Raw genomic sequence first — 27,821 nt, 5'->3', positions numbered from 1 at the left:
TTGAACCTAAGGACACTTCTCCTTACTTCTACATGGCTATCAATACCTTTTGTACATGGTGATATAACTCACTATAAAACTCTCAATTCATACACTCTCAAATGAGAGAGAACCTCCTTAAATATAGGAGAAAGGGTGCAAATACCTGAAGGGGTATTGGTCACACATTTTCAATATCTCCATTCATAAATAATTAAATAATCTAATAATTATTAGATTATAATTATTTTAAATGGGATATGCTTACTAAAGCATATAATATATAAGGTTTTATAACCTTATATTAGAACAATTTATAAATGTTATAAGGGTATGACCCCTAATAAAATTATATTCAAACACTCTTTTCGATGTTGGATCTCCTACTATCAATTTTGATTAGAAAGCTGGTCGTTTAGTTAATCTTATCTTCCTGAAATAATATGTGCATGATGTCAACCTTCAAGGTGTTTTTGTATTGAGTACGAATATCATCATAAGTTATGCATTCCATGATAAAGTGTCATTTTGTTTCCACCACTCCCTTATTGTAGAAAATGAAAGCTCTTTTTTTCAAAGTTTCCTTGGGTATCTTCCACCTACTAATCTCATACCTAAAAGGATGAGATCTCATCCTCAATTGTGCAATGAATAGTCTTGCTCTCCCTTTAATAGATGCCCCTTAAAATGGTTTTTCACTATGGTCCTTAATAGGGTTAAACTCTTTGATGTAGTATTTTTTTGTTTGCTCAATCTATTTTGTTCACATGGCAATTCTAAATTTTTTAGTAACATATTTTTGTATTTTTTCATTGGCGTTAAAACATTCTCAAATTAGTGCCCCACTTGTTCATCCAATTGTTCTCCTTCATCCAAGTTTTCTTCCTATGGTCTAGCACCTCCTTCACAATAATTTTGGGCCAATGATAGTTATCCATGTTTTCAAACTTTTTAAAAAAACTTACCAGTCGAGTTTTCGCTAATACCTGGAAAAGTTTCTACTTCAAACAAAAGAATTTCATACAAAACCATGGTTTTAACTTTGAGATTGCTTGTGATAGATGTTTATGGATTCTTTCTAATTGTCTCCAACTACAATTTGACATGTTGTTTCCCACACTTCACAACAATAAAGGACAACTAGCATGACTAATAAACCAAATAGGGCTTCTTGAATTTCCAATCCCAAAGTTCCTTTTTTTTGCACCTATTTTGAAATATGAGACTTTCCAACCTCCCTATATCCTTTTTGTTTTACAAGTCTCCCAACTAAGCTTATAGTGGAAGTCAATCCCAAAACATTTGTAATGTTTCACTATTTCTAGCAGGCTACCTTCAAAAAGAAATGTAATTTGCTCATCTTTTATATTCAATTTTGGTCTTGATGATGCTCACTTGCATCCCAACTTCCTAACGAAATTGTTCTAAGGCCTTCAGATGGTCTCTCAACCCAAGATTTGTTTTTAAAATTAGAATAAGACCATCAACATAAAGTAGCTTCACCACATAACCTGCCAAGTGGATACCTTCCCCATCCATCTGTCTTGCTTAACCATGCTTCCAACTTATCAATGTATAGACCAAATAATGTGGGAGATAGAGGGCATCTCTGCTTAACTCCAATATCACTAACAAACACTAAGGCATTCCTTCACTTGATCTAATTTTAGCTCTAGTCTTCTTATATAGTCTATGCACTACCACTCTATACACATTTGGGATACCTAATTCTTCCATTATGTTCCATAGTTTATCTCTAAGTACCATGTCAAAGGCTTTCTTAAAGTCCACAAAACAAAAATAAGCTTCTTCACTTTGAGTGACCCAAAGTTTTTCTATCAAGTGCCTAAGGGTGATGCAACGATCAATGGTAGAGACTCTTGGCCTAAAGCATGCTTACCTTTTTGCTTTTTTCCCTCATCTTTTGCCCTATTGTTGAATCTACATTCTATCATGCTCCAAAAGAACTCGCCAAGAAGATGTGAGAGGCAAGAGTTCCATTGACCATCCATTGGACATCCATGATATTATTTTCAATCTTTCTTCTCCTACTGTAGTTCCTTCCAAAAACCTTCAAGATTATGTTTTCCAAAAGAGATTAGTTCCTTCTTTCATTTATATATTTTTCTTTTTTTATTGCACCAATTTTTCACATCTCTTGTTTTCTTTTTTTATTCCTCTCTCTTTTATTGATCTCTTAGTTGACTTAAATTCTTTGTCATACCATGGTTTTGCTAGGAAAATGTTTGTAACCCGCATCTTGGGATGAGACTTTTTGCATGCACTTAAAGCCTTATGAATTATTGGGATCACTAAACTATTATGATATGGTCACCCATCTCATTGCTTATTTGATCCTCTATGTTATTTTTTAGACCATGAAAATGTTGCTTAAGAGCAGCACTAAAGATTTCTCCATTTTCTTGATTTATGAGGATTTTACCCTTCGGAAGGGTTTTCTTTTGCATGTGGTGAAACCTATTTATTGTGTTGAGATCTCCAAACTTTTAGACTACATTTCATTATGTCTTGACAAATCACTTCACCAAGCTATACTATTAAAAACTCCACAAATACGAGGTTTACATTAATGCCATTGCAACATAATGCTTTCACTATTTTGTGTTTTTGATATTAAAAGCAGCAAAACTAGGGTGCTGACCCTTTCAACAAAACAGCCCCAAGGCAACTTAAGCAAGCTATTAACAATGCATTAACAACATTTTGACAGTAAACCAATCATTAATATCAAAACAGTCTATACAGTAATAAACTAGTAGTAATAAAGTTTTAAGGTTTTTAAAACTAAACGACCAAAAAGCCCAAAAAACAAAAACCATGGGCCTAAAGAAAGAGGCCACCTCAGTCCTCAGTGAGGAACTTAAGCAGATCCTTGTAATTTTCATCCTTGTCACCTGTGTCACAGAATACGGCGATTTTCAAAGGTGAGGTTCGAATTTAATCGAACTTCAAACCAAGACTTAAAAATCGTTCAAATTCGGCGATTTTCATGGACGTCATTTTTTTTTATTAAAGTGAAAATTTAAAAAGCGTTTTCTTAGGGTTTCTAAAAAGCGTTTAGGTTTTTTTAAAGACTTTCGGCGGATTTTTTCTATAAATCGCTCCTATCCGCCTCTAAACAAACAACTCGGCTTGCGGGTATTCTCAAATCTTTGTCGCGGGTATCTTCTACTGGGTCGCGGGTGACTGCAAATGCAACTGGGTTGCCATCGGAATTTCGTGGGTATCGCGGGTGTCGTGGGTGTCGCCATCAGATTTTCACGGGTTGTCGTCGAATTTTGTGGGTGTCTGCAACAAGCGTCGCCGTCGGATTTTCGCGAGTTGCCATCGGATTTCTTGCCTTCGCATTTTCTCCCGTGTTCAGGTTGAGGTAGGCACCCTAAAGTCATAGTTATATTGTATTTTACTTCCTAGTTAATATTTTATTATCACTGTTGTCATATATTTTAATAATATCATTGTTGTCAACAAATATTATTCATATATTATATTATAATGCTACATTGATTTTATTTTATTACGGTGATTTTATAATAGTAATTTTATAATTTATATTATATTATAATGCTACATTGATTTTATTTTATTACTGTTTTTATAATAGCAATTTTATAATTTATTACCATTCATAGCTTATTTTATTACCGTGATTTTATAATAGTAATTCTATTACCATTCATAGCTGATTTTTCTACAGTGATTTTATTATAAATATTAAACATATTATAATAAATATTTCAAGACACCATTATATTTTAAAACATATAAGTTATTTTATTACAGTGATTTATTATATATTTTGTTTTTTAGAGCTAAATATAACAAATATTATATTTAAATAAAGTTTTAAACTTATTGAATTATTTTGATTTTTAGAGATAAAAATTCACATCTTACATATATTTTGTTTTAATGTTTTTAAATAAAATTTAATCTTTGTTTTAAATATTAAAAACTGTTTTTCTTCTAAATTGTACAGATTGTAATGGCTCCCAACAAATCAACTTCAGAGGGATGGAAACATGTGACCCGCAATGGTACTTATCTTCATTGTAATATGTGCCCGAAAGTTTATACCGGAACTTTAACGAGGATAAAGGACCACTTGCTTGGTATTTTAGGGGGTAAAGGTGGAGGTGTTACTGCATGTCCAAATGTGTCCAAAGAAATTAGAGCTATTTTAGAGAAAGAGCAAGCCTCTTCGATTGCAGGAAAGATGCAGGTGGCACAAAAGAAACAGAGAATTGAAGAGGATCTGTCTAGATCCACATCTATTATGTCTTCCTCTTCGAGTCTACCCAAGGCCACAGGGACATCCAAAGAGAGTGGAACTTTGAAGAGTCTTTGGAAACCAGTAGAGAAACAACAGGTGGATGATACACTAGCAGATTTGTTTTACACAAGTGCTATTCCGTTCAATGTAGCTAGAAATCCGCATTTTCACAATGCAATTCAAAAAGTTGCACAGTTTGGCAAAGGGTACACACCTCCCACTTCTGAGGCTTTCAGGACAAGTCTTTTGGAGAGGTCAAAAGAAAGAGTGACTGAGAAACTAGCTGAGGTCAAAGCCTCTTGGAAGGTAACAGGTTGCACCATATTGAGTGATGGATGGTCAGATATATGTCAAAGGCCATTGATCAATGTTTTGGTGGCTTGTCCTGAAGGTGTTGCATTCTTGAAAGTGATTGACACCATGAACCACAAGAAAACTTCTGAATACATATTTCAAATATTAGAGGAAGCCATTCTTGAAGTAGGGGTGGAAAATGTGGTTCAAGTGGTCACTGACAGTGCAACAAATTGTGTGGGAGCTGGAAAACTGATTGTTGAGAAATACCCTCAAATATATTGGAGTCCATGTGCAGCACATTGTTTGGATTTGCTGCTTCATGATTTGGCTAAGTTTCCATGGATACATGAAGCAATTCATAGAGGGAGAGCAATTGCAAACTTCATAAGAAATCATCGTCTCACATTGAGTCTTTACAGGCAGCATGCATCTAGGGAGTTGTTGCCGCCTTGTGACACAAGATTTGCTTCATTTTATATCACTTTGAAGAGAGTTGTTGAAGAGAAAGTAGCTTTGAGATCTGTTGTTTGTTTCAATGAGTGGGAAAATTCAGCGCTTTCGAAAAGTGCCAAGGGCAAGAACATAGAGCAAATTGTTTTCAATAGCAGCTTTTGGGAAAGTGGAACAAAGGTTTTGAGTATATGTGAGCCAATTGTTGATGTGCTTCGCATGGTTGATGGTGACAAACCTTGCCTTGGCATGCTTTATGAAAGCATGGATCGTTGTAAGGAAGCTATTCAGATAGCACTAAATAATGTAGATGCAAAGTACATGAAGATATGGGCAGCAGTTGATTCTAAATGGAAAATGATGCACACACCTTTACATGCAGCAGCTTGTTATTTGGAGCCTAAGTTATTTCATATTGATCGACAAGCTGATTTTGAAATTATGGCAGGGTTTTATGAAGCCATTAGCAAATTTGAACTAGATCCAGCAATTGCAAGTCTAATCAGAGACCAAAGTTGGCTATACAAGAGAGCAGAAGGGTTGTTTGGAGTAGCAGGAGCCAAATATGATATAAAACGAGATGCGGTACCTAGTTATAGATGGTGGATGAGCTATGGAGCACAAACTCCTGAACTTCAGCGCTTTGCCATTAGAATACTGAGTCAGGGAGCAAGTTCATCAGCTTGTGAGAGGAATTGGAGTTGCTTTGACCACATCCATTCCAAGAAGAGGAACAAATTGTTGTCTGGAAAGTTGGGAGATCTTGTCTACGTTCGCAGCAATTTGAAATTGTTCATGAACAAATCAGCAAGTGACTCCACTTCTTCTTCACAACAACACATTCCACAAGACATAGAAGTGCCAGTTGTAGATGAACCTGACTTTCTTGATGAAGAATTGGATAGTGATACAGATGATGATGCTACACCATCTGAGCCAAGTGCTCTTGATGACTTAGAGCTTCTTTGAAGTTCTGAAGTCTTAACTTTTTATTGTAACTTTTTGAAAAGAAAACATCTTCGCAATCGTGATTTCACATGTTTCTTATGGTTTATATTTTATAAATGTGCCATCTTTTTATAATGACTTCAAATCTATTTAGCAATGTTAAGCTATTTTGATAATTTATTAGAAGTATACATATATTTAAAAAATAAACAAAATTATATAAGGCGAATTTTATCCGATTTTTTTTTTCGAATTTTTCCCTTGTCGAATTTCATCCAAATTTCATGGCCGTCGATTTCGAATTCAAATTCGAACCTTGTGACTTAGCTTGTCACCATGTTTTCCCAGCTCCTCTTGCAACAGACAAAGCATGGTGATAGACCTATTCACCACCTTCAAACTAAACCTCGCGACACTCACCAACTTCTTTTCAAGGTCCATGACCTTCACCTTCAGCGCTAGAAGTTCAGCAACAATGGCATCACATTTGGTGCAAGTATGAGGATCACCAGCTTAGTGGGCATCTTCAATTAGGTCCAACAGGCCCATCATGGTGTTGTCTGAGTGATGAGAGTTCTTTGACTGGTTGCTAGTCATCTTCTCCGAGCTATCCTCATCTTCAAATTCTTCGTAGTCCACCCCAGACTCGTCCTCATCATCATCCACAATCACCTTCTCTTTTCTTTTGGCCATGGGCCAGCCCACAAGCCTGTTAGATCTCATGGGGTTGGAGCCGCCAACATCTTTATTCTCTTCATCCCTATTATCCTAAGTTGCATCCTCTTCACTATCAACCTCCTCAATCCGGAATTATTTTGTGTTAATATAGTAATGTGACAGCTGTTTCCTTTTTGGGACCATAGACTTTCTAGTTTTGGGGCTTTTTTTTCTTTTGGGGCCAGATCTCTATGTTTGGTTCCTGCCTTTGCCAGTTTGACTTCGAAGCATGATCACATACTACCCACTTTTTTGAGGATTTGGTTGTATGCTTTAACACATTTGTTTTAATATATGATCATTCAAAAATGGTATATTCTTACACTATATTCTTTGTTCTTTATACTTCGACACACATCTTCTGTTTGGTACAACCTTACTCCATTTAGGGGCAAGGGTATTCCTGTAAAATTTAATTCTGCAATTAAATTATTTTTTATTATTACAATTCCCAACCACTACAATGTCGGTTCCATAATTATTGCATTTGTCCCCAGCCAATCTTGTGTACAGCTCAAGGGGAGGAAGACCAAGCCTCGTTTAAATATTAGACAAGAACTTTTACGTAGTCCACAAAGTCTTGATGCTGTACCTTCTACATCATCCTCTTCATTGAAAACCTTAACATAAAGATACCGAAGCTAATTAGATCATTTACAAGAAGCTTCTGTCAAATTCAAAGCGATTTGGTTATTGCTATGCATGCATTAAATCAGTTCTAATCACCCAAAAAATATCCTTTTTCAGTTTTTCTTGATTGTAAGCATGGTTTAATCAATGGAAGAAAGTTATTAACACTACAGAAAACAAGCACCTTTAAATATGTGAGTACTACACAATTTCTTTGCTAGATTCCTTAATCAATAAGAGAGTGGTATGTGGCCATGTTGGAACTGCTAATAGGATCATCCGGAATCATTTAAATTATCTGATCATAACATTTCTCATGACCCTGTGTAAAGTGGAACAATATTTGGTAAATGCTTTTCTTCAAAAAGATAATCATCCTTGATGAAAGGTATGTGCATGCAGCAATCAACCATGTTTTACAATATTTACAAAAAAGTTCTGCAAAAGGAATGAAAGAAGATGAGGTTGTGCAAGGTTTGGCTGCCAATGAACAAGAGATAAAATATACATGTGAGTTATATACAATTCATCAATATTTTTTGAGACCATCTACAAAACTTCATTAGAAGTTCCACTGCCAGTATATTTTCTCAACAATTCCACCTCCAGTTCGAACAGCAAAACGAAGCCTCTCGGCAGCAGGTGGAATACCCCAGAGAAGTGGTACAGCAACTGTCATTGTAAGTTTTTCCTGTAAACCTCCTTTGCTCTCCTTTTCCGCAATTACAACCTGGTAACATTTTGTCACTAATTAGCAATTCAATAAAGTTGACTGAGAAAGCATTAGAAATAGATAGCTTTATCTCCTCATGTTCTAAATTTTATATTTGGATCCTCTTTCCACTTTTAAATTTATTTTTGTTCCGAACATACTTTTCTTTGCATGAAAAGAAAAATCCAGGGAAAGGAAGTCAATATGATAGAAAACTGAGAAATTAGAAAGGTTTGGTTTCATTTGGTTGAAGACAAACTAAACTTGTAACTATTCCACCATATCAATGGTTGAAGACGAAGGAAGATTGTGCCAGGAATATGGTGAACACTTCATTAGGCACTGATCCTGCACAAGCTAGTACAAGAAGAAAAGGATGGCATTCTAACAATAAATGACTTGTTGATTTAAGACTTACTATTGCCACATGCATCTAAGATACTCAAAAATATTAAGAGAACATTTTATTTTCATCAAATCTCAGAGTGATAAAGAACACAAATCAGTCGGTTGCAGATGATTGCACTCCAACATAATATCCCTTACAGAACTTAACCCCAACTAACCTTCCTCAGCCCTTAAATCCATCCAATCAGATTGTCCATTTTAGGGGGTTGATCGGATCTTCAGAACCCTCAAGGGGAGGCCGTTACCTCCTCCTCACCCCCATCATCCTCCAGTCCAACTCAAAATTTCAGAACCGCCATTTCAAAAGAAACAAGTCAATTTTGAAAAGACAAGCTGCAATATGCCTTACAATACCATGCTTAAAATACAATAACCAGACCATATTTCCCAACCATAAAGGAAAATGGCTCCTACCTTAAGCTAGAATTGCCTCCAAAAGTCTCCTTCGTAATGGAGGAAATGGAGTAACACCTCTGATCTGTGAAAGGTAAGGCTTTTAATCTGGAGATTCATGGATTCTTTCCCAGGTCCAATAACTCAAAGAGAGCTTGGTCCAAGAAAACTGAAGACCTGTTAGATCTGTGGAAATCTTGATGGTGCCCAAAGGTTATTTTATGGCAACCTTCCTTTTTAAACTAGAAACAAATCAAACGTTCCTAGGAGGACCTTGGTTTAGGAGGAAATTTGGGCTCTTCGTGAAACATTGAGCTCCAGCTTTCAACACAAAAGAAGATCTCTCTGTGGCAATCCCCATTTGCGTAAGACTTCCAATGCTTCCTAATAATTACTGGCCACAAAACTTTCTCTATAAGAATAGAAATACTATTGGGAAATACATAGCAGCCTTGTACTCCACAGGGAACCTACAAATGCTCAGATCATAGTAGCATAAATCGAGATTCATTTTCAATTAAATGCTGACCAGGTGATAGGCTGACTTGATCCGAATAGGATCAGCAATTATTTTGTAAAACTGGGCATAAATTACAATAAACCACTGTCCACAAATTAAAACGTGATTGAATTGCCACATGGCTAGTGTTTTTCTATTATTATATTATATATACAGTTACAAACTGTTTTTGTTTTTTCAGTTTGAAGTCATTTTTCCCAGTTCTAATTTGCTGTTTTTTTTCCAATTTTTCCTAATTAAATTCTAATAATTGAATCCCTCTATACTTTTCATTTGCCAAGTCAATACAGAGTAAATGTATTGCCACCATGGCTCAACCACACAAGAATCCGTATCAATCTTGATCTGGACAAACTAAAGCCTCATTGTGTTATCCTTAATATGGAAGGATTTGTTTGGGAACACCATTGGCTACAATAACATTCCTTTTCAGATGTAGAGCCTGTCATGAGCACAATCATTTGACTTGACCATTTCCTATCCAAGAGGTTTGAGAACAAGAGACAGCACCAAATTCCACACAGAACAATAAAGTAAGCACATCTCAATCCAGCAACCAAAAAGCTCATCTCCCACAGAAACCTCAAAAAAAGGTGCAAACAAGTTCCGGCAGGATTATGTAGGAAAAGTATACAAGTCCCCACACATATCAGATCAAATCCCACACCCAAACCCTTTTACAGCTCTCACTGGAACAGAAATGGAAGAGATAGAGCTCAAACAGAACACTCAAGGAAAAGTATCCCCACCAAAGGCAATACAATTACACACCTAACCCCAACTAAAACATGGAAATGAAAAAGGTATGTCTCAGAATCATCTTTCTTTTTCAGTTAAAGCAGACTTGTCTAATTTCAAGGATAATATAGGAACAAAAAGGATACCAATCAGTCCATACTGGATCTGATTCCCAAAAACCTATAAAATTTGGAAATCTAAGGCATTAGCCAACAGTAAGAAGAATTAAATAAAAAACGATGAGAAGCAGCATAAGGTAAATATTGTTATCTTTGCTCGGGATGAAAGGGAAGGAATCAAAAAAGAAACTCAGAAGGTAGATAATTGGCAGTTGCAAAGAAAGGAGGATCACACAACTACACTTCTTTAATGAAGATTCTATCATGGAATATTAAAGATTTGGATGTACCCAAAAAAGCCTTGTTTTTTCAAAATGAAGTAAAAGTAAAACAGAAGAAATCGATATGGTTTTTCTATAAGAAATCTACAGATTGAAATCTTTAAAAAAAATTAACATCCAAGGGTCTGGGGAACAAAGCACACTTAAAGGTAATACAACCTGAAAAATCATTCATTGCGAACATACCATTTTCCTTTGGGTATGCATGTTTTTACTTCTCTTAATAATTTGACATCCGTTGCAGAATAATAAAATTTATATCCCACCAAGTCGGAAACAATAGAATGGCCATCTTAGAACTGCTTGACACATGGATATCTAGTTCAACCCAAAATCACATTTTGATTAGACAATTTTATACAGTAATATCCCTTGATGAAAAGAGAGGAGGATCTAGATTTAATTATAGAGCATATGCCCTCACATAGCAGCTAATATAATGATAGTTGTTTCTTGGCACAGTTTATTCAGCGAGGAGACCATTGAGAAGATAGGGATGCTTATCATCTCCTTGAATAGGAAAAGGACTGAAATGCAGAAGACCAAAATGACAAGGCTGGCTGTCCCATAAGCTATTTTTAGCCTCGTGGACATTAAAAAGATCTTTCTGTCTATCTACAAAGCTGGTATAAAAGACTCCAATGGTGGGTTTAGATTTTGCACAAAGCAAACATCAGTGCAAATTTAGAGGGTTTGAACCACATTTCTAAGAAATTGAAATTTTGAAGAAGAATGCAGAATTCCAATCGTATTGTGTCAAAACTCCAAAAAATATCCTGTATGACCCTGTCAGGAAATAATTTGGGGAGGTCATACAAGAAAATGATGAAAAATAAAAGGAATACTAAAAGAAAGACAGGCAAAGAAAAAAGCTCTACTAAAATGCAGGCTCAAGATACAGAATGGAAGATCCCTGACTCTCGGCCAGATGCTCAATATCCTAGCCACGGCATTTGGGGAAATCCTGAGTAAATGAAATGAAGCTGAGGTAGAAGCAACCCAACAAATCACCATGAATGGACCAAAATGATGCTAGCACCTACAGATTGATGAATGTGTCAGATGGAAATCAGGATAGAGTCCAATTTGTAATAATCCTTTATACTCAAGGTTTGATGCTTGTTCCATTTATAAACGAAGAGGATGGTAATGATGAGAGGATCAAACATAGGAACAATAGAAAAATCAAAATAGCATAAGCATATATTTTGAATACTCCTGATTTATTTCTCTTAGTGAAAGACGTGGGTCAAATCATGATGGATATATTGAAGTTGAAAGAAGTGATTAACTTATAATTTTGCAATAACATAGGTTGGTTGTTTTGTATCCCACCTCTTCTACCATTAATACAAAAGTTTAGCTTTATGAAGAAAAAATATATCATCAAGCCAGTCCTAGCAAAACCAATTACTGGAACATGCAGCATAAAGTCATCTACAACGAAGCATGTAATAATCAAAGAACCAACACCCAATGTTTAAAACTTTAAACAGTCAACTTGTCAAGTTGCAGAGTGCAGCAATGGGAACTCAACTAATCAGCCATTCTCTTCTAGTGTGTGGTTGGAAAGCAACACTGAGCAATCACTACTCAAGCCTTATTCTATCATAAACCAAACTAAGCCGCACCTAGTACCCTTTTCTCTCACATGACATATTCCCAGAAATATTCCACAGGAAGAAACAATGCGTACACCAACAGAACTAGCAACACTGCAACAATTGCAATACAATGAAACTCACAACTCTAAATTAACCAAGGGCTTCTGAAAAAATGCAAGGTACTTAGAATTGATCTTTGAGCTTCCTACCTATACTGAAGTTCAAAGGTACTAAATCAAGTAACTGCATGTCACAGCCATGTACATTATAGATTTACAAGTTAGAAATATAACTGCATTGCCTAATACTTGCAAATTGCTCTCATCTTGCAAAACAAATATCTTAACCTAAATTAGCAAGAAGTTAGCTAATACATTCATAATATAGAGAAAACATATAAATAACAACATCCAACTACTTGATAGGACTCATGCACGGAGTGTCCGGTTCCTCATTCTTCAATGATGTGGCTAACAGTTTTGATATTAATTTCCATTATTGCGTGGAGTTGGATGAATGTAAGGAGATTTTCCAGACATTATTTTCGCTGCCCTTCGCATGCTTTTTGGGTGTTCAATGCATTGCTTGTGCTTGCCTTAGTTCTGGTTCACCTGGCCTGGACTGTGAATTTTAGTGACTATTTGAAGATGGGTGGGGAAAGAAAGAGGATTGAACCCATAAACTGTGAGGAGTTCAAAAACAACGCCACTATATGGAGAATTCTTAAGCGGGGAGGTGTTACCCCCTACCTTGAGAGGCTCCATGGGTCGAAAAAATTATAGCCAGATTTGCTAAAGGTTGGAAAGACGGGAGGATATCTCTCTTTGGGCGAACATTTGACATTGATGAGCAATTCATTGCTCAAGTCACTAGGTTGTCTACTGAAGGGACCAAGGTGTTTAGGGACAGGAAATTCTCGGAGGTGGCTATCAAGACATTCCCCAAGGAGGAGGAGAGGAAGAACCTGGTTAAAGTGTCAAAGAGCGGGTATGAAATTGGCAAAACCAAGTCTCTATGGCGGGTTGTGCTTAAGGTACTCATGCAGTGCTTTTCCATGGATGATCGTTACACTAGGGTTTTTGGTCATCATTTTGTGTTGCTAAACCATTTTAGGCATAAAGTGAAAATCTTTTTCCATTCTATTTGCTTTCTTCTATTAATGCTAATATCAAGGATCACAGAAAAGATCCTAAGAAAAATCCGGTGCTCCATGAGGGTTTGTTGCTTTTAATTTATGAACATTGCAAATCCCTCCCTTCCCCCTCCAAACTCTCCCCTGTCCTGTCCAAAGAGGAGACGGCCTCTGAGGAAGAGGACTCCGGTAGTCGCTTCACCGAAGAGGATGATTGGTGAACAGAGGATGATGATTCTGATCTGGTGTTTGTGGCCAAGAAGGTGTCTAATTCTTCTAAACCTATTAAGAATAAGTCCCCTGTTTCTGAGAACAGATCTGTGACTGATCCTTCCATTCACAGTCATTCTGAGGAGTCTGCGCCTGCTACCAACAAGGAAGGGAGAACCTGTTTTCCTAGGAATCTCAACGGCACTTCTCCTCTCCTCAATCTTGATCAGGAGAACCCTAATGATGTGCTGGCTATAACCTATACTACTGCAATTGATAACTTCAGAATGAACAAGTGGATCTTTCATGAAATTAAGGACATCAACCTTAAGCTCTGTTTGGTCAGCAGCAAACAGTACAGAAGCAGTGAGTGGTTGTGGAGTGAGGATGAAAGGAAATCTATTGTCGACTCTCTACAAAAGATCGTGAAAAATGTGGAAGTTCTGAAAAATGATTATGAAAGGAGAATTCAAAATCTGGAGAATAAGTTTAAAAACATAAATGATAATCTCATCTCTCTTGTAACCTTTAGTCACAAAGTGGTCAAGAATTTTGTCGATAGCTTCAATACCCTGATAGAGAAACTAGAAAAATCTCAGCAGAAAGGGACTGTGGTGGATGACGAAGCCTTGGATAAGATGAAGGGGCAGGAGGAGGATAAAGGACCGTGCAAGCATACTAGAGCCAATCTAAAAAGATCTACGGAACAACCCTCCCAAGACATCCAGGACCTGGATAAAATCGCCTTCAATATGTCTCAATTGGAAGCTGAAGCCATGAAGGCTCTTAAAAATTTGAAGTAGGCTGTTTTGGTTTTTTGTTGTCCTATGTTTTTTGTTTGATTTTTTTCTGATGGTTTGCTGCCGATTTACTGGCTTTTATCTCTTTGGCAGCTTAATATTAGAGTTTCGAGTCCCTTCAAAACCTGTTTGAACCTTAATCAAAAACATCCAACTATTTTGATAGGCAAAGCTATACATAAAGTATACAGATTGCATTGCTAATTTTAAGGTTCAAAGAGGTGCCTCACTAGTGGTTTTTTATGTACTTTAAGAGCTTAGGATACCTTCCAGTTATTAAAGAGTCAACAAGGTTTGAAGAGAAAATTGACAGGATAGAAAGAGCTTTCAATTAGTTCATTTCAGTTGGGAAAGGTATATCTGTTACTTTATCACATTGAACATTATCAAGACTGTTCCCAAGGACTCCATGAAACAAGTGAACATGTATGATGGATTACATGGTTTTGGGCTGCTATGAGGTAACTCCAACTTCCATTTCCTGGTGGCTTTTAGTTACTTTATTTCATACATTTTAGTAGTTTCAATGGGGATTGATGCAGATGATATCATATAACAGTTCAACACGGGCTGATTTTACAAAGCAGGCTTCTGTTATAACATGTAAAATCAGCCCCTCAGATCTTAAACTACTGTTATCGATACCATTGCAGTTCTATGTAATGTCCCTTTTTGGGATATTCCTTAAAATAATAGAATTCACTCAAGATATAATAGTTTTATCAAGGATTGCAATCTATATAAATATATTATGTCAATAAATCATTGCACAATATCCAAGTTGATCAAATCGTGAATTCCCCGTAAAATGTACGTATTGAAAATTGGGGGAATACTATAATAGATCAAATAAGCAACCACAAACTGAAATCTACTACTAAATTCTCAATTGCAATCAATGGAAGAGTACAAACAAATTCAACAGAAGCATAAATCAATAACAAGGCAAACCCAATGTTGAATTCATGCAAGAGGCTTCCATTGCTCTTCTCCTTTTTGTGATGTGTGGACCATGCCTCTCAAAATTGTAGCACTTGTCAGCAGCATGATGGCACAAAAGCTCGTATGAGAATGAGGTTTGTTTTAATAGATTTCAAGGATTTCGATTGACAGTTCAGATTGAAAGATCAGCAGAATGATCAATTGTTGAGGATTGTTGAGACAATTTCATTGAGAGTTGATTGCTCATGTGATTGGAATTGATTGATTAGTCAACTGGCTTAATTGATCTATCAGGAAAGATGACTGGGCTGTTAAGTAAATTGGTCGTTAACAGGAGGGAATAATTAGCCATTTAAACATGTGTTATGGGAGAAATGAATAAAATAAATATTTTATTTATTTTGGAAGAAACTGATTTCTTTTAAAATGGACAATTAAATAAATTAAAAAATTTATTTAATTGTGAGGACATAATTAGTAAAATAATTTGGAATAATTATCTAATTGATAGGAAGATACATTTAATTAAATGATAAAGATTATTTAATTAAATGGAAGGAGGGGAGATTAATTAAATAATAAAATAATTAATATTAGAAGGAAATAAGATAATTAAATAGTTAAAAATTATTTAATTATGAGGATAGACGGAGATTTTGATTTTTTAATTAAACAAATAAAGTTAGGTTAATTAAATAATTAAAATTATTTAATGAATTAAGAGGAAAGTTAGTGAAATTGACATTCGTAGGCATTAGGCCAATTTTAGGTATCTACAACCTTGCAAATTTGTTGAGCTAAAAGACCCCATCCCTAGATTGTCAAAGGTAGGAAAAGACGTCATCCTTCTAAACCCTAGCTCACCTCATGAGCCTAAACCTCGTTTGGTGACAATACCAAGGACCTCATCCCTAGAGTGCCATAGGAAAAGACCCTGTCCTTCTGAACCTTAGCCCACCCCGTGGACCTAGAACCCATCTAGTTCGCAAGTACTAACTAGAATTCAAAATTGATGCCTTGGTATATTTGCTAGACAATTGCTGAATAATATTTCTTGATGGATTGACAATCAATCCCTTGAATAATATTTGAATGTTCTTAGGAATAATTATTGAATGAATTTCTAAAATTATATGTATTCTTAAGTGTAATTCCTGAATTCTGCATTGAATTGATGAATTGAATTACTTTATTGATTGTAGATGATTGTAAATTGATATTCTAAAATGATTGTTGATTGATTTCTGAATTTGTAATGTCCCTTACTAGTAATATAAGTACCAATATGTTTGCCTGGAATAAAGATAGAAAAAATAAATCAGAAATGAAATCATTGCTCATATAAAAAAGAAATATCACATTAAAACATACAGAAATTACTTTTTACAGATTATACAGATGCAGCGGAAACAAGATTTATTCAATTGTAACTTGTATGGTTTATAACATTTTTGTCTTTAATAACCATAGTTGGTAGCACAGGGAATGATCCGGTTAGCCCATCCATCCCACTCTGGATCCAAAGGTAGTCATTATGCCCCTTTGGCTTACTATTAGTGGTGTGGGTCTTATCCCCGCAATTCATTCCTTGACTCACCCTAAAATTATTAAACCAAGGAAGTTTCAGATTGTAGAGGGGCTTATTAATGGCCAGTCCCAGGCCCAGTAGCAGTCATATGCCCTACTGGCCTACTGATCTTACATGGATCAGTAGGTGGACAACTGAGACAGACTTATCCTCCTCTCCCAACCACTCTGCCTTCCCGGGATTTTTAATAAATTAGTGAATAGATTCATTGTTATTGACATAAGATTCTACAGTATGTTTTAGTTTCTGATTTGTAAAATAATCTGTCAGTATTACAGCAGTTCGTTTTATCCAAATTATGTATAATTTTATGGTTATTATACCCGGTGAACAGAAAACGTAATCATTAAGGAGTTCGCTTATGCCATTTGTGGTTTAACTTTATTAGTAATCTACTTATGTATATCATAATATATCAGATGTACTGTGAAAGATTGCCAATTCCTTAGCATAACATTATTCATACTTATTAGTTATTAGTTTATTACTATTGTAACTGCTTATACGTATCAGATTGTGACTGTTTGTAATCATAAATACACATATGACATTAAGTGTTATTAATAGATATGAACAGCTCTATCGAATCATATAAATAGTTACAGTTTAACGTATTATGCAAGTTGAATGGTAGATATTTACGGGCTAATTCCAGAACACGTGAATCTGGAATTGATGCAAATTACCGTTGCATATTATAACCATGAATCTAAATACTGTGCAAGTTACAAGTCAGCTTGAAACGTTAAAACTGATCGGCATATTTTCTGAGTATGCGTCATACCTGGGATGATTGTCTTGCCGTCTAATGAATCAAAACTGCGATTGGTTTCACTCCCGCAATATTCGATTCTTTTTTCTTTTCTGGGTATCTTTCCCCCAATTCCCCAAAACCCAATATATATATTCCTTCATAAATCGTATTAGAAAGTCACAACTAGTCAGAAAGATGCATGTCTTCCTACGATCGTGACTTTTGTCTTAAACACCATAATTAGTACTTTAGGCATCGTATATAATAAACTTCAAGTTATTTGGTCATTAAATTAAGAATAATGATTAATTGAATTAGCTTTGTCATCATTAAATTAATTAATTTAATAAAAGATTAATTTTTAAAAATAAATCTAAAATCTGGAACATAGATTGTATTACATAGATATTAACATTCTGTACATTTATCATGGAACATGACAGAATTTGTATATATAGTTGAATGAATTGGTATTTGATGATGAATTTCTGAATTGATGAATCTCCATTGATGATTGTTGCATGACTGAATGATTTCCTTTGATGGATTCATGAGTAATTATTTAATAATTGCTGATTTGATGTATCGGTGAGTGATGACTGAATGATTGCTGAATTGATAGAGTGATGATTGAATGCTTGGAATGATCTCTGCTTTATATTTTATTGGTGAATAAGTCACCACCTTTCAGAAGAAATGAGTCACCACCCTTCATTGTTTTTGATTAAGGAAAAAGCAGGTTTTGAAGGGGCCCCGAAACCCTTTACAAGCAGAACTTAAACAGCAAAGCTACGAAAAACAGAAAAGAACAGAATCCACAAAAAACCAGCGGAAAACCGAAGAAAACCCAAAAAAGCCCCATAAAGCCAGCAAGCCTTCCAGCATTCAGATTTTTTCCAGGGCTTTAGCCAGGGTGTTGCTGATTTCATACAGCTCTTTGATGTTGTCTTTGAAGTTAGGGGGATCCTTTGCTGAAGCAGCCACAGCTTTCTTGATACTGGCCCTGGTTCTCTTCGCAGTACCGCCCACCGGAGTAGCATCACCGCTTCCAATCTGGATGGTCTCTTCCTCCAGGTCAAGATCCATGACCGGTTCAAGAGTGCAAGTATGATCAACGACCTTGGCGATGTCCTCTAGGTTTTTAGTGACAGCAAAGAGGATACTTGGGATAACTCCCATCAGATTTTTTATCGCTTCTTTTCCCTCTTCCAGCGATTTTACCTTATTCTCCATTTCCTACTTCCAATTAATCTGCTCTCTGTTTTCATCCTCCCTCTTTTCATCCATTTTTATCCCTTTCTTATCCAGGTTTTTCAAGGTCTTGTGGGTCCATCTATCGAAACTCATTCTAGCCTCAGAGAGCTTCTTGAGGTTATCCAGGATAAGCCCTTTACTAGCACTTTCCTTGTCCTCGCTATCCCTATCCTCAGTCAGGTCCTTCTCAGAGTCTTTGTTCATTTCCTTCTCAGAATTCACTCCGGTTTCCTCGTTATCCTTGGGTTCCACCTCAGAATTCACCACCCTTCATTGTTGCCTTGTGAGAATACCATATTATTTTCCAAATCTCTTGGTGTAATGTCCCCACTTTGAAATATAATTTAATAATAAAGAACAATAATAAAATTAAAATACAAAAGAATAAATATAAAAATTAAATTAAAATATAAAAAAATATAATTAAATATAATTAAAATCTGATTATAGTTAATGAATGGTCAAAAGGCATGAAATGGAAAGTTGTGACTCCCTCAAATGTGAGATATAAAAGAGAGAAGAGAACTCATTTGAAGAGGGGAGAATTTAGAAAATGAGAAGTGCAGATCCGAGTGTGAAAGGTTGTGTCCCTTTCAAAGGGCAGAAATAATGAAGAGTTGCACTCTTTCAAAGGGTGTGTCTCTTGCCAAAGGGCATACATGATGAAGAGGTGTGACCTCTCCTTCACATTGAGAGATATAAAGGAAAGGAATCAAAAGCCTCTAGTGACATCACCATCGATCAGATCAGATCAGAACTGTTATTAAGTTACAGGCAGTAACACCCTTGTTCTTGGTGGTATGTATGGGGATGTGTTTAATAAGTATGCTTAATATATGAAGGCCGACAATGTTCTTATGTAGAATTAATAGTAATATTAATATGGACTGCAATATGTATGAGAGTCATACTTAATTTCATATATATTCATAATGCATAATAAATTAGTATACTTATAGTCTAAATCATGTTATTACGGTCAGTATTTAAGAAGATGAGAATGAGATGTTCCAAAGAGGGGCAGTCTAAATCCAAGCAATAGATTAAGTCCCAAGATAGGGTGGGGATCAGCGACCCATAAGCCTTGAGGGTATAGACCCAAGATAGGTAAGGGCTTGGATCTGTAAACTTTGAGGGAACCTATTGTATTTGGTCTCTGAGCGCTTTGGTAACATACATAGACCCTTCTCCCTTAAAACTGAAGTAGTAGCAGGGTCTGATATCTATATTAAGAACTATGAATAATGAAATTAATCATCTAATGAGAAAAATAAATAAGCACTTGTTAATAACTAATAAATTGAAGAATATCAATGACTGGCTTCATGATTAGTCTCTCAATCAATTTTACTATATTGAAATAGATTAATTATGTTAATCAGGTAGGGGACATTACACTTGGATTCCTTTATTGCTGAGTGTCATTCTGCATTTCTGCTTTGAATTGTTGTGATCTGAATTGATGCCCCTCCAAATGATTTGATCTTCTTTTTATATCTTAAAATTGGGAGCGAGTCACACCTTTTCACTATTTCTACCCTTTGAAAGAGTCACAACTATTCATCCTTATTGCTGTCTTTTGAAAATAATTATTTATTATATATTTCCTCAAGTCACTTATATTTTCCTCCTTTCCTTTTCAAGTTGATGACTGATTCAATCCTTTTATATCTTTAATCCTCCAATAGTCATTAACTCTTTATTTCATGCTCTTTGACCATTCATTAAACTTAATTAAATTTATATTTTATAATTATATTATATTTTATTTTTATTAGTATTATTTTTATATTTTAATTTATTATTATTATTTATTATTAAATCCTATTTAAAAAAGGGACATTACATTCTACCTTCTGCAAATGATTCCACTTGCATCCATGAAAAACCTTTGGCATTTTTCACCTCTTTCCAAATATAGAATAGTATAATTCCTATGGTTGACAGCAATATACATTCTTGCGTTTGTAAAATCCATAAAATGTCTAGTTACAGTGAATCATAATTTGATTGTTTATTAAAAGAAAAAGAATGAATTTCAATTCATGTGCACAAATAACCAATATAGATCAATGGTACTCAGAAAAAACAACCAGATATGAAAGAGAAGCACTAGGGTAGAAAGGCCCTAGGATAGAAAAAGTAAATAAACAATTATTCAAACCAAAAATGAACAAAGTGATGGTGGGTAAACATAAAGTGATTAAACCTTGAACCATAAGACATGGTACACGTATAAATAGCTCTGCAAGGAAGGCCCCCTTAGAAAGAGTGAAATATAAATAGTGTGTTATTTAATTCCCAAGTGAATATTTAATTTATATGGTCTACAGAGTAGTAAGGTTCAATATCCTACACCTCTTGTACCTCATTAGGGAGATTCCTCATTATGAGGAAAATTAAAATTATATTTTAATATAACTCCTTTCCCACTCTGCACTCGTTTTCCCCTCACTATATGGGAAATAGAAACACTTCGTACAAGTTTTGAAGGTTTACTAGGGCTACATTGGAATCACTTTGTAACTATAGTTTGGCTCTTCAATATATTTTAAGAGTTTATTAGTCTCTTTGAGTGTTTAAATAGCTCCCCGTAAGAGCCATCATCTAGTGGTTCTACATTTTTAATCATCTTTTCTTTTATTCTCTTGAAGAAAGCTATGTATATTTCAAGACAACTTTGGAATAGCTTGGCCAAACTTCCATACGGCGTGAGCTTTTCTTCCATTGTAACAGTTTCCCCAATAGATGTGCCTCAAAATTGTCACGGAATAGTTTCTACTTTTACTTATGGTTCAATAGTTTTGTAGTTGATCTTGGAATAATCGCTTTCAGAAGTTTATGAAGTGAGGTGCACATTTGACGCAAGACATTTCATTGTTATGTTGGCCACATAATGTTTTCCTAAGTATTGTAAGGCCCTATCGTGTCTTTGATATGGACACAACCCATAACAATACTCCCATGACAATAAAATACGCTTGGGCTTGTCATGAATGTTAATGAATCTATTACATCAGTCCTAGTATATACTTAATGCATAGTAAATGCACTGCTATATGATACAATTCAACATGGTTAGTGATTATATTATTGCCTATGTTGGTAGACTTGATATATTGCATAGTAATGGGCATAGAAGCAAATATATTTCTCAAGAATATCTTGGCAAACCAATTTTCAATTTTCAGAATGTTACTGGGAAAAAGATGTAAAATGTTGGGAAACCAAAACAATGCAGAAAATTCAAATAAAATAAAATAAGAAAATAACCAACTGTTTAGATCTAAAGCTATCCTAATTGCATAAAGAATGAGAGTGAAAGTAAATAGGTGTCAACATTACACCATGAACATTAAAATATAGATTGTCTTTATTAATTTTGAGATTGCTGATTACAATGCACACTGCATAGTGCATAATTACATAGTTCGACTTCAAAGATTGAATCATCAAAATTAACTACACACAACAAACTACAAATGTCAAGCTACAAAGTAATACAAAGCAGGTGGGGCCAAAGAGGAGACATCCGATAAAATTGGAACGATACAGACAATTACTCTCATGCGATGGTCTTTTCTTTGAAGCGTTTCATTCATATATATATATATATATATATATATATATATACGTACGGTTTCATTCATTCGATTTATCATATTGTTAGTTTATATTTATTTTTTCCAGGGTATTTTAGATAGTTAGAGAGTAGATTTAACAATAATAAATTAAAATGTTAAGTAGTAATGGGGGTTCGTTCTCAGGCATAATTAACCCAGAGGAATTAACAACACAGGGAGAATAAGTTGATCCCAGCATAGTGCAGAGGATTGAAACCCAGATGAGCAACTAAGGGTAAGTTTTTTTTGTTTCCACATAGAGATTAAAATATCCCAGAGAGAGAATTATTTCCAGCCATGAAAGGCAGATGGTTTTATGCAGGCTTATGGCTGTATTGTTGGTATGATTTCAATCTAAAATCTACAGAGGTGAGTTTAATCCTACAGGAGAATTTTATTTATTCAAAATAAGATTTGTTTATAGAAATGAATATTTAATTCTACAGCAAAACAACATTAGATTATTCAAACTGAAAATCCAAACTACCAGCAAGCAAATGATAGATAATAAATTTTTTTACAGTATCCAAATCAGAGATTGAAAAAAAAAAAACAGTAATCTAATTCTTACAACCAAGTTTAACAATCTATATTAACCCTTGATCTAAAAATTTTTCTTCTTTTTTTTTTTTTGCATGAATCTAAGAAAAATCTGAAACTAAATTTCTTATCAAGACTCAAAAAAAAAATAAATAATAAATCTAGTTCTCATCAAATGATTTCAACTAATTCTTTCAAAAATTTGAAACAAAGAATCTTATTCTCTACAAATCTAAAACTATTATTTTTTTTTTTTCAAGAAATTAAACATTGAATCTTACTCTCTACAAAATTTGAAACTAATTTCATATCAAGAACTTAAACAATAAATCTCATTTAGACAATGAACCTCATTTAAACAATGAATCTCATTTAAAATCTAAAAACTAATTCTTAACAAAACGCAAATGAATTTCACTCTCATAAATAATTTAATCAACCTAATCTACCACAAAATAAGATGCATAAACTAGGTAGAAGGAACCTGGATGCTTGCAAAAATGGTGTAGAGTTTCCCTTGATCCTCCAAATTGGAGAGAAATCCTCCCAACAAAACCTTGGCTGCAAATGAAAAATGGACTACAAAGGAGAAATTGCAGAATTTTCTTATGGAATAGCTAACTTTTCTTTTGAAACTTGTACCTATTTTATAAAGCAAATTTCAAATTCCCACTACCTAATTTTAAATTGAAAAAAAATGAGATTCTCTCCCAATTTGGCCTCCATGCACATTAATTGGGCTTAGTGGGAGGAGTTACATGCAAGGAGGTGGAGAAGCCTCTAGAAGCTTCTTATTCCTCCTACAACATGTGCCTTAATTTGGGTGAGGGAAATTAAATAACAATTTTAAAATATATATGCATTTTCCATGTGTGTGTGGTTTATTAATTTATTCCCTTACAATATTCATTCCATAATTCATCCAAAGAATATAAGTAGAGTTTTGTATTTTAAATCAAAAAAAGTGATAAAGGAGGGTTGTGACAGTATGATCAACAATGGGACTGCACTTCCTGATGTTTTTGCAATGGGTTTGTAATGTACCCATTCTTGAACCAGTCATACTAAAACAATTAACTGCTTTTGTGATCAAGAAGTGGAAGTCCTTAAACACCAATAGCTAATAAAAGTTAGTAGGAATAGTTAGAAGTAGCTATGCTTATATGTTAATACAAGAATAAGATATGGGAAACCATGAAGTCTTATGAATAAGACGGTTTCCTAGTTACGTTAGGAGGAATAAGGGATTGGTTCCAACTTCCAAGTGATAATCACAGAATAATAATTGACGTCTGAAAATTTATCATGTTTGGGTTGTTAACAACCAATACAGATTGAAGACAATATCCATTATCAGCGACTCTAATGGACTGACCATAATGCGATCAGTATGAAGGAATAATGATTATGTTTAAGGAAGAAGTCAACTAACTATCGACTAGTTAAAAGGAGAATATTATCATCGATATCTGAAGACATTAATAAAATGACACGATGATATTATAAGATATCATTGGTTAAGTCTAAGTACGCAGTGTTTCATATAGACGGGATATGATTAGGAATGAAGTGGCACAATGACCAACGATTTATGAAAGGAGTGAAGAGATCCAATGACATTATAACTATCATCAATTAAGAACAATTACACATCGGGTGTTGTTATGAAGAGATACGATGTCTTGTGAAAAGATACAAATCAAAGAAAAGACATTGTAGTTGGCATAAAACACATATTGTTACATTTGATAATTTTGGTTACTTGACAGCATATTAATTAATTGTATTAAGTGGGTTGTCACTCTCAAGTAGTTATGTGTCGGTTGGTTGACGGTTGTGTACCTCTCGGCAACCGTCGAGTCCTTTAAATATGTCGTGTACCGTCAAGGAAGTGATATGGTATAGTTGGGTCTATTGTAATCCTTGGCCGACCATCTCTGGTCTCTTCTCTGTAATAATTGCATGTGCGAATAAAGATATATTTTACTGTCGTGTCTGATATACATTGTCATGTAAATTATAATTAGATACATAAATTCCATTTTATTTTAAGTTGATTTTCTTGTTAAAAGTGATTTTTTAAATAAAATAGAATGTTTTTTATTTAATGTATATCTATTTCGTATTTGATATATTTATTTTTATTTAATTTACTAATCATTTAAAAATTCTAATATGAAATAATTTGCATACAAAAAGAATAAAAATAGAATAAAAGATTACTTTTAAATCTAGATTTTAGTCTTTAGCTTATTCTAAAATTATAATTAGTCATTGTTGATTTATTTTTAAATGAAAATCTAATTTTATTTTATTTATTTGTCTTAGATAATAAATATTTTATGAATCTGATCAAAAAAAATATATATCTTATGAATTTTAAAGACTACGATTCATTATAATTTTATAGTTAATTGTAAAGCTTTAGAAATATTGTGGTGATTTGATTAATAATTTTATATCCAATAAATACTCAATCCCGCATAGGAAATAGAATTGTACATAAAAAAAATCAATGTTTTAAAAATGTTTATTATTAATGCCAAATTTATAAACTGATATTAAGACTTTTTAATTCTAACCATAACCCTTAAAATACTTAGTTATGGTTTAATTCTAGCCCAAGCTGCACACAACAAGTTCCACAAGAAATGGAAGAACCAATTGAAAAAGGAAAAAGACAGTTATAGTTAAGTTATTAAACACAATACAATATCCAAAGATCTGATCTAAATAATGCGAGAACATACCCTAACTAACTACATAAAACATCATTCAAGATATGATAAATATTAGAATTTGGATTGTGATTCAATTAGTGTTAATGTTGTTTGTAATCTATTAATTATATTTTTTTAGGTACATATTTTATTAATATTTCAATACTAATAAATTTTTAAAAATACTTTTATTTTTTATTTAATTATTTTTCAATTTTAAATATTTATTATTTATTATAATTTTTAAAATTATTATTTTTATTAATATTTGGATTTTCATATATTTTGACTTGGCATTTGGTTTATTCTATTTCAATTTTTAATTTAGATTTAAATTTGAAATTTATTTTTTAATATTTGTCTTTTTATGAGATTACAAATAATAATTAAAAGTTGTTAGAATTAATTTGATTTATAATTATTTATCTTATTAAAATTTTAATTTATTGTAGAATAGTCATATTTTGAATTTTTATTTTAATTTATATAATACATTTAATTTATCTATCCATCTCTCTCTATCTCTCTATCTTCCCCTCTCCCTCTTCCTCTCTATCTCCCTCTCCATCTCCACATTCCTCTCTCTCTCTCCCCCCACTATCTCTATCCCCTTACCTTTTCGTACATCTCTCTCTCTCTCTCTCTCTCTCTCTCTCTCTCTCTCTCTCTCTCTCTCTCTCTCTCTCTTCCCCATCTATCTATCCCACTATGCCTATCTCTATCACTCTGTCTTTTTATCCCTATCTCTCCCTCTCCCTCTCTTTGGGTCATTTCCTCTTTCTATATCTCTTTATTTCTCTATCCTTTGTCTATCTATCTCTCTTTCTTGCTCACATACTCCTTGTTACTCCTCCCCATCTCTATCTCAATATCTCTCACACTTTCACACACACTCCTTGTTTCTCTCTCCCTATCTCAATCTCCATCTCTCCCCCCTCTCTCCTCTCTATTACCTCCTTTATCTCTCTCTTGCTCCCTCTAGCTCTATTTTCCCATCTCTCCCTCTCCCCCTCTATCTATATCTCATTATCTCTATCTCTCTTTTATTCATTCAATTTCTCCTACTCTCTCTCTATATTCTTCTACCTCTATACATCACTTCCAGTACCTTTATATTTTTGTCTCCATCTCCACCATCTCATGTCTCCCTCTTTCTATCTCTATTTTTCTCTCTCCCTCTGTTGGCATTTGCATGAAGATTGCATTGATAAACTTTTATGTTGTCATTGATGTCAATTGTAACCGGTATATGATGTTGTTTTGCAACCAATAGGTGAGCTAGTGAAGGAAACCGGTATTACTTAAAAAGCAGTGAGATCAACAGGTAACCCTACTTGTTGACGTGTCAAACCCTAACCGATGGAGCTTGGTGAATCGATTGTATTGGTTTATGATCACATGGTGAACGGTAATGATTATGCCATGTATGCATGTTGTATGTGATGAGTTTCAAATGGTTTTTGGCGCATAGAGATAACGGTTTTATCTTGGGAATGAGCGAGTGCATAGCATGGAGAGGAAACCGCATGATGAGTTACAGGAATCGATGAAGCGATGATCAAGGAGCGGTCGAGGTTGTCTTGAACTATGTGCAATGATTGCTATGTAATCTAACGGTCATACTTGAACCGATTTATTTGTAATCTCTATGAGATCTTAGGTTTGTGATGTGTTACCGACCTATTGTTTTGCTTATAAGGTCGATGAGTTGTTTTGTTGTAGAGTTGGCAATTTTGGTTAAGTGTTAGTGTGATTGATTGCCAAACCAGAAGGTGTATCTGCAGTATGTGTGAAGGCAGATAGAAGCATGAAAAGGATCTGATCAAGCAGAGTAGTGTTATTTACCAGATCAGCAAACCCTCCTTGTTCTCTAACAATTACAACAGTCAAATCCCTTAACCGAGTAAGCTTTAACAGGCTTAGTGCTATCATCCTCTAACCAGGTGATCCATTAGCTTGGATTTCAAATCCTCTACCGAGGTTACTCCTAACAAAGTATTGCTTCTAACAGGGCATTATAGTCAATCCCTTAACCGGGTGGTCCCTAACAGGATATGTTCTTAACAGGACTTTTTGTAAAGCTTTAATAGGCTTGGCTCCTAACAGGGCGAACTTCAGAAGAGTTCAGAATACTTGTGGGTATTCATTCCCACCGTGGTTTTTCTCAT

The 27,821-nt window shown here is 34.4% G+C and overlaps 2 protein-coding genes across 6 annotated transcripts in view; one reads left to right on the top strand and one right to left on the bottom strand.

Moving 5' to 3' along the window:
- The first annotated feature begins 3,149 nt into the window (after positions 1-3,149).
- On the top strand, positions 3,150-6,036 carry LOC131028594 (uncharacterized). The gene is made up of 2 exons (XM_057958907.2): positions 3,150-3,370; positions 3,980-6,036. Exon 2 carries the CDS (start codon positions 3,986-3,988, stop codon positions 5,987-5,989), a length of 2,004 nt encoding a protein of 667 aa, XP_057814890.2. The 5' UTR covers positions 3,150-3,370; positions 3,980-3,985; the 3' UTR covers positions 5,990-6,036.
- A 1,536-nt stretch (positions 6,037-7,572) lies between these two features.
- Positions 7,573-27,821, bottom strand: part of LOC131028572 (uncharacterized) — a 56,337-nt gene continuing 36,088 nt past the window's right edge. For all 5 annotated transcript variants that reach the window (XM_057958880.2, XM_057958879.2, XM_057958882.2 and 2 more), the window contains one exon: positions 7,573-8,045. In XM_057958880.2, the coding sequence (XP_057814863.1) occupies positions 7,878-8,045 (168 nt within the window). In that variant the 3' untranslated portion in view covers positions 7,573-7,877. The remainder of the gene's footprint in view (positions 8,046-27,821) is intronic.

The sequence above is a fragment of the Cryptomeria japonica genome, chromosome 8 (assembly GCF_030272615.1).
Source record: "Cryptomeria japonica chromosome 8, Sugi_1.0, whole genome shotgun sequence".
NCBI classification, from domain to species: Eukaryota; Viridiplantae; Streptophyta; class Pinopsida; order Cupressales; family Cupressaceae; genus Cryptomeria; species Cryptomeria japonica.
The sequence above is the reverse complement of the archived record's forward strand: the minus strand, read 5'-3'. Positions and strand labels throughout refer to the sequence as shown.